Here is an 8,588-nt window from a genome sequence, read left to right as displayed (position 1 = left end):
AATTGTACTCACTAGGAAGAGGATTTCCCGTAGCAAGAGGGAGGCCTCCAAATCTGAAGTCTGGTCACTAAGGGGATGATGCCCTGAGTCAAGACCTGAGGGGCCTGGCTGAAGAGCAGGATGTCATCGCCAGGGGACGGAAGCAGAGACGGGAGCTGCACCGGTGAAGCTGAGCTTGAGCTCACCTGCAGGCACCTTTTCCTAAAAATCAGTTTTCGTGGCATGATGCCGAATCTACTCATTAATAGAAATGGTCATTTCTTATTCTCATTTCTATTTTTTTGGAAATGGGTAAGAACTACAGCTGTCACAGAAATCAGCATAACAACTGAATGAGATAAATTTTGCTAAATTCAACTTTTTACTCCAAGATAATAAATTTGCATGCAGCCAAAAAAAAAAAAAAAACCCCAAACACCCAGGTTCTTAAAATCAGTAAAATGATATTATGCTGCATTGAAAAGACCTTTCCTGTGAAACAGAATACTAGGTAGTACTATCATTTATTTGAAAGTCATTTTGACAACACTGTGCATCTTTAAAGTAATTAGAGTTTTGGGTTAGAGATAACTGAGTATAGAAAACATTGCTTTGAGAGAGAAGCCAGTATGAGTGCTGTCTTAATCTCTTTGCAAAAAAGGAAAAGTCTTATCTCTTAATTATGCTACAATGACTCAAAATCTTAAGAGAAAAAGTTTTCAACTGTTACACTCATTCAGAATTTAAAAATCTCTCTCATAGGAGGAAATGTAAAAAGCAAGTTTCCAAAACCTTTTTGTACTTTAATATCCTTTTCAACTTCAAATGTAAAAATGTATTTGTCCTGATACAATGCTGTGAAATAAAGACCAATTCAGGAGTGTAATGAAGTCTAAAAGTAGCTCCTTTTTCTGCATCAAGAACAATTTTACTGATTTAAATTAGAAACTTCTAGTCGGGGGCAGGAGAAAGGGGAGGCAAAAGAGAGAAGCAGGCAGTCTGTGACCTAGTGCTGTCTTTTGCCTGCCCTCTAACAGAGGGAGAAGATTGAGGACTTCTGGGGCCAAAAGTAATACAGTGGAAAATGAATTTTTAAAATTCCCACACATCACTGAATTTATCTATTTTCTTCTAGACAAAGTTACAAAAGTAAGTTCTATTTTAAATGATTTTCACTCCTTTTCTATGTCTGAACTGAAAAAAAAAATTCAGTTTACAGCTTCAAAATATTTAAATGATTCCTAAATCACATCAGTGTTCTAGTTAAAAATTACCCTATCTGGGTATTTATCCAAGGGAAAAGAAGGCATTTTGTAATAGAGTAGTCGCCCCACCCCCACAGACATGGCGGCCTGAAATTGAGTGGGGAATATGTAACAGGCAATGGAAAGAAAAAAAAATGGCAAAAATGTTTTCTCTTTGAAACTTTCCCCACTCTCTTTGATAACTGAAACCTGCATCCCTGCCTCAGGCCAGTGGTAGGGAAGAGCAGGGAGTTCTTCTGTTCTTATCCCTGGTGGTGTCAGCCCTCTGGGTGGGTAGGTGGCAGAGTTCACAGGCTTTGTCTTTGGGAGAGATGGGACCATTAGAATAGTTAACCACAATAGCCTGGAACTGAGGAGCCCTCCCTTTAAAAGCTCTGTATTTCTGCCTATGATGGGGGAAAAACTGGATTTTGGGATGACAGTCTATCTTATTCCTCCTTTGCTGGCAAAGCAATAAATCTCTTTCCTTCTCTTCAACTACTTCTGATTCGGCCTCGTGGACAAGTGCCGAGCTTTTGGTACAATTTTATCAAAAAATACCTGCACTCAAAGGTTTATTGCAGCACAATTCACAATTGCAAAGATGTGAAATCAACCCAAGTGCGTATCAATTCATGAGTGGATTAATAAAATGTGGTATATGTACACCATGTAGTACTACTCAGCCGCAAAAAAATAATGAAGTAGTACCTTTTGCAACAATCTGGATGGATCTAGAGACCATTTTCCTAAGTATCACAAAAATGGAAAAACAAACACATGCACTCACTATTAAATTGCAACAAACCAGTGTGCACTCAAGTGCACAGAGTGAAGTAAAACTCAGTGGAAAGCAACCGGGGTGGGCAGGGGGAGGGGACTAAACCAATGTAATGGGTACTACGAACACTACGTGGGTGATGGGCACACCTATAGCCAGGGCTCAAACATTACAAAAACGATCCATGTAACCTAAAACATTTGTACCCCCTTAATATTTTTAAATAAAAAAATTACCCTATTCTTTGCTCCTTGCAAGTTTTATTGATAATGCCCCCTAAGAGAAAAGAAGGGGCTTCATAAAATTCCGCTCCTGGCAGAGGGACCATCTAACAGGCCCTGGTGGGATGCGCTGTCAGGAACGGTGCGCCCCCCGCAGTCCAGTCTTCCAGCCAGTCTGTTCTCACCCATTAGAGCACAAATTCTCAAGTAAGATCCCTGCACTGACAGCATCAGCACTGCCCGAAAACTGGCAAGAAATGCAGATTCTGGGGCCCCGCCTTTGGCCAACTGAATCAGAAACCTCTGTGGTGGGGCCCAGCAATCTATAGACATTCCAGGGGATTCTGTTGCCTGCTAATTTTGAGAACCACTGTGTTAGAACACCTCATTCCCCAAAGATGTCAGAATCAATGTGTCACTGTGTTAAGAAATTAATCACACGGGAATGAACACAGCTAAACTGCCTTTCCTCCACAGAGGCAGAATAAAGCTGATGTTTGTATATCAAGTAAAAACACAGAGCGACAATTTAGGAAATATTATGACACCAAATTGTTTGTGGTTTAATGTACAAAAAAAGGCTTTCAGCAACTCTGTAATTATCCCCCATATATAGCTTTAAGGAATTATTGCATCCCTTGAAGGAAAGGATAAAGTAATGTGACTCTACCATAAATATAAGAAAAGTTTGGATAATCCCAGCACCTCCCGCCACTAACGAAGAGACCAAGAAGTCTCCCAGATGCCACTGTTACAGTCCTCCCCGTCTTTTCAGGACCGCAATCTGACTCAAGCCACGTATGGCTATCTGACTATAAAATAAGGCCCAACATTTTCACAGTCAAGGTGGAAATGAAAATAACAATCAAGAAAAACACTTTCCACATTTTTCATGATCTTTTTTATTTAACATATATAGTACATGTAAACAACTGGCATAAAATTCATAAAAATACAATACTTCTATGCAATATCACTTTATTCCTGATACATCCTTTCATTTTCTCTTTAATATCACTGGCTTATTTTAACTCTATATTTTTTCTGTCAAGCATTTTTAGAGGCTTATCTTTTTATAGAAATACTGCCCAGTTTTTTGCTTTTTTAAAATGTCACAGCAATAGCTACTTCTATCACCTCCTTGTCCCTCCTTACTTTCCTCACACTAAAGCAAAAATATTTTTGAATGCTAAAAATATGTAAAATACTGAGCTTTAATACTGTTTTGTCATGTATATGGAACCTACTATTACTCTACGTGGCCATAAGTGATATTTATGCTCTACAGCACCGGCTGCTACTGTGGTCAAAGCAGAGTGTGCAGTGTACCCTCAAGGCCTCTGTTCTAAACTGACTCGCCTAAAATATAATCATAGCTTGCTGGTGGAGTTACATTAACAAATACTGTTACAAAACGATTCTTCTGCAAAAGGCTAATTCAGACTACTTTGAATGTTTCCCAGCGTATGAAACAGTTTTAACAGTATTTTAATGTTTTTCCTGTACAGACTTTCCAATCATTACATGAGAACTTACTTGAAAGGGAATTATTGGAGAGTGAGAAAAATAGAGAATAACTTTAAAAGTATGATTTAAAAAGACTATAACTGCTGGATGTACAGAATCAGTCAGACTTCAGAGAAGGCAGAGCACACCTCCCTCTTCCCGCCCACGTCCGCGTTCACGCTTCTCAGCCTCAAGTGCCCTCTTCCCACTTTTCTGGATTACTGCATCGCTGCTCAATTGTTACTCCTAATCCACAAATCCCCCGCTGCTTCCCTATTTTTTAAAACTGTCAAAAGCCTAAGAAATAAAACAGTCAACCGGCAAATGAGAAAGAGTGACCAGGAACCTGAAGAACACTGACAGACTCAATCTCCTGGGCCGCCTCCAGGGAGGCAGACTCCCTGGGAGACGCTGGCTCTGGGCTCCGGGGCAGGGTGGGGGATGACGCCCTCACCGAGGGCACAGTCTCAGCGGGATGTGCTTTCTGTGCAGCTGACTGATATAAGCAAGCTAGTGCTCCCCCAGACTTAGGCATGTCCTTTGGCTCCGCCGGTAAGAAGGCAGAAAGAAAACAGCTCTTCAGTGGCTCCCAGGAGTGGGCACCGGAAACCATCCCTGAGGACTCAGGGCTCAAGGACAATCCACAGTGAGGTTAATCTGCCCGTGGTTAATAAAGAGAACTCTGTATAATTAAATGTGTAGTTAGCCATAGCCACGGTTTGCTTAGTATTTAAAACCTTAAAACCATTTCTCAGAACTATGAGGATTCACCGTTTTGAAGAATCTCATCTCATGCAAATTAACCTCTGAAAAACAAAGATTCATATAAGAAATTCAAAGTAGGTTTGGAAATCTTTCAAAATAAAAATAAATAGGAAGGAAAAAGTAAAGAGGAAGACTGAATATACTCATTCCCCGTACAGAAATGATAGTTTTTAGAACCAAAATTATAACATAAGGCTTAAGGCTTTGTCTTATTAAAGACAGGCAATCTTAAAAATAAAATATAAAAGCTCCATCTGTTTATCACTATTCATTTACTTTTTTGACAGAAAAATTAGTCATGGTTTATTGTATCTTAATAGTAAAAGGAAAATTACCATATACTACAGTCTACTGTTCCACTATAAATTATGTTTGCTCAAATGTACATTAGTTTCTAGATGCATTATATTTGAGCTTGTTCAAAATAGTTTTCTTCAAACTACAGTTAAACATGAAAAATTTTTAAAGTACTTTAAAGGTATTAAAATATAAGCATTTGAATAATGCTAAAAATGAGAAAAATACACAGTTACCATTAAATTTTTTTTTAAACCAAGAATAAGTACTTGATAAGCAACTAAATGAGTAAACAGCACTTATCTGACAAACAATGCAAGGGAAGGAGAGAGGTGGGGGAAAGAAAGAAAGACGTCATAATGCCGCATGGTCGGACAGTAAAGGAATTTGGCCCTAACCACTGGGTCCAAGAGTTTGGATTAATAAAGGCCAGGAAAGTCTTCATTAACAAGAGTGACAGAGAACAAAAAGAACACAAGAAGTGAAATAAACAGATAATTCCACATAGCAAATACCCATGTCTGCCCCATCTACTATAACTCGAGTTGATGACAGAGGCTGACATAACTGAAGATTTCACAATAATCACTGAAATGTCCAAAAGACGAGAGCAAGAGGCAGAAAAAAAGAACCAAGGGGCATTAATAGTCTCTAAACTATAAAATCAGCCCCTACATAGTTCAGAACTGACCTATATTTTCATATCATCCTTGTCACGACCCATCATATTTTTTCATACAGGTAGCTTTGCCCACTTTAGCACAAATATTCAAGTCAAGTACAAGCATACACTCATTTGCATAGCAAATCTTAAGGGGGTGCACTGAAACAGTAACCAAATGATAAAAGTATAAGTCATTTTTACAATTAGAATAACATTCAAATTGACCAAATAAAACATCTGCTATTTGAAAACAGTTCCCACAAAAGTTTTGGGGATTTGAATTAAAAACAACACATGACTTATTAGCAAAACATTAAAACAATTACTGATGTAGTTCTCCGTAGGCAGCAGTGCATGTAGCAGTCATTCTTTCACAACTTCTAGGACTTTGTAAACACTGTTCTGGAATACAGTAGTGAAGTGAGGCTTGGACTCCTTCACCAGGAGGTTACATAAGGGAGTTTTCCCAGCATTAGCAGGATCTTCCACATCCCAAATTTCAGGCATACTGCAACCAGGCCTAGAAAAATTAAAGTACACATTAAAAATCAACGCATATTACATAATGGCAGATAGAACACTTTTATCTTCCTGACCTCATTTCTTTTTTTCTGTGTAAACCGACTTAATTTAACAAAACAACCCTATCATGGTTGTTTATGTCATAGTAAGCTGCCCTGACCCACTGAAGGGCAAAGTGAATGCAGCAAAGGTGACTACAAACACAGAAACAGACCTGCAGAATACACGCACTCAGGTGTTGGGGCTAAGAGAGACCTCGGTTAAATTCCGCCTTAGCTACTTACCAGGAATGCAGTGTTGGGCAGTTAGCTTCACTCAGTCTCAGTTTTCACATTTGTGAAATGGGGAAATACACACCCACCGCATAAGTTTGTTGTGAGGATTAAGAGAGAGCAAGTATCTACACCATGCCCACCACACAGAAAAAGGAATAACACTGACTTTTAAAATTATAGCTAGCAAATATGCTTAGTTCACAGGAAAGCTGCATTAATTGTATACATGCTCTGACTTACAATGGGGCTACATCTCAATAAAGCCATAATAAATTCAAAATATTGTAAGTTGAAAATGCATCTAATATGCCTCAATTACTGAACACAGCTTAGCCTAGCTTACCTTAAATATGCTAGGAACATTTGTATTGGCCTACAGTTAGGCAAAATCATCTAATACAAAGCCTATTATATAACAAAATGTTGAATATCTATCTTATGTGATTTACTGACTACTACACAGAAAGAGAAAAACAGAATGGCACTGAAGTACGATTACTACTGAATACATATCCCTTTCACATCACCGTAAAGTCGAAAAATCATTAAGTTGAAACATTATAAGTTGCACTGTCAGCATTCTAGAATAAGTCAATTAAAAGAAAATCTGGAGAAAAAATGGTGGAGTTAAGGTAACCTCCCGGATTCCTGCTTCCAGAGAAAGAGGCGTAGATCTCGGTCTGATACACATGATCGGATCGCTCTCCTGCAAAAACAGCGAGGTGAATCGGTGGAGATTCAGCGTGGGACACACAAGTCAGGAAAAAGAATAAGGTGAACGGGAGATAGGAACGCAAAACCTGGAGAGTGTGGGACAGACAACAGAGTGGAGCGTGGGACGGCTGCGCCCGCCTGGCCAGTAAGGGGACCGGGGTAAGACCCTGACGAGACAGTCTAGCTTCCCCACTGGCTCACAAGCCCACCGAGAGTCAGGGGCCTGTGTGAAGTGGATGTAGAATTGTGGCAGGAAACGTGGGGCTCCGCGGAGAGGAGACACGAGCAGGAAGCATCTTGAACTCCCCAGAGCTCCGTGTCAGGACTGCACCGGACAGGGAAGGAGCTGGCCTGGGCTACCTCCGGAGGCAGTTAGGACTCAGGAAGCTGGTCTCTGGCACCCAGCGGGTGCTGAACGGGGAGGTGATTACTGAGTAGAGGACTCTAACCTGGAAACTGCCGCTGGCGATTAGGACTGTTGAGGGCGGGCCAGTAAGAGTGAGATTGGGGGAGGGAGACTTGAAGGAGACGGCGGGGCGCCCTGATGACTCGGCTCCCTGATCTGGTGCCTGCCAGCCCTGAGCGGCTGCCTTCAGTGCTAGCGCCCTGTGGGTGGGTGAACGCCATCTTGGAGGCCCACAACACTGTGGCTGCGGTGTGGTGTGGGGCGGCTCCCTTCCCTCAGCCCGGGAACTCTCGCGACGGGCTCCGCCCTTGCAGGACCTAAAGTCAACTAGCCAGGCCTGTTTCTTTGAGGGGTAAAGTTTGAGTGCTTCCTCAGTTGTGAGAGGCAGACGACTGCGGGACCTGAAGGCACTGGGGCGCTGGGCAATCTGGGGCGGCGTCCCCTCCCCCTGGCCAGTGTCTTTCGTGTGGAGAGAGGTGGGCTCCACCTCTGGGCTTGCAGCAGCGAGACATAAAGAGCCACTCCCCCTCTGCAACAAGCACCAGTCCCTGGGGCTCTGGCATTGACCAATAGCTGACAGCCTAGTGACTTTCCTCGACAGACCGGTTTAGGTCATCCAGTACGATTGCATTTCCGCCTCCGGTCAACCACCAACAATGAGACCCATGGTTAGGGAACCAGAATCCTGGCAGGAAACCAAAACAAGTTCCCCAAATAACCCCTTCCATCAGGAACAGCCCTCCAGCTGTGGTAGAACCCTGAACAACATACTAGCGGCTCCCTCTAGCGGCAGATCAGGGCTTGTTACTTTCAAATGGAAAACTGAAAGAAGAAAAGTAACAACTGATCCAGATGGGAAGGACCCAGCGAAAGACTTCTGGAAGTATGAAAAATCAAATGGAAAGCACACCCCCAAAGAGGAACACCAGCTCTCTAGCAATGAACACTAACCAAGTCCAGAATACTAAAATGACAGAAGAAGAATTCCAAACATGGATTGTAAGTAAGCCAATGATATGCAAGGAAAAATGGATAACCACCACAAGGAAACCACAAAAAAAAATCCAGGACTTGGAAGAAAAATTCACTAAAGAAATTGAAATATTAAAGAAAAATCAAACCGATCTCCTGGAAATAAAGGACTCATTCAGGGAACTACAAAACACTGTGGAAAGCCTCAAGAACAGGGTAGATCAAATGGAAGAAAGAATCTC

General features: G+C 41.5%; 1 protein-coding gene across 1 annotated transcript in view; it reads right to left on the bottom strand.

Moving 5' to 3' along the window:
- Positions 1-3,109: 3,109 nt before the first annotated feature.
- DPY19L1 (dpy-19-like 1 (C. elegans)) overlaps positions 3,110-8,588 on the bottom strand; it is a 145,780-nt gene continuing 140,301 nt past the window's right edge. Inside the window, exon 20 of the mRNA XM_012638754.1 lies at positions 3,110-5,977. Coding sequence (XP_012494208.1) covers positions 5,821-5,977 — 157 coding nt within the window. The 3' untranslated portion in view covers positions 3,110-5,820. The remainder of the gene's footprint in view (positions 5,978-8,588) is intronic.

The sequence above is a fragment of the Propithecus coquereli genome, unplaced genomic scaffold (genome assembly GCF_000956105.1).
Source record: "Propithecus coquereli isolate 6110/MARCELLA unplaced genomic scaffold, Pcoq_1.0 Scaffold134, whole genome shotgun sequence".
Lineage (NCBI taxonomy): Eukaryota > Metazoa > Chordata > Mammalia > Primates > Indriidae > Propithecus > Propithecus coquereli.
The sequence above is the reverse complement of the archived record's forward strand: the minus strand, read 5'-3'. Positions and strand labels throughout refer to the sequence as shown.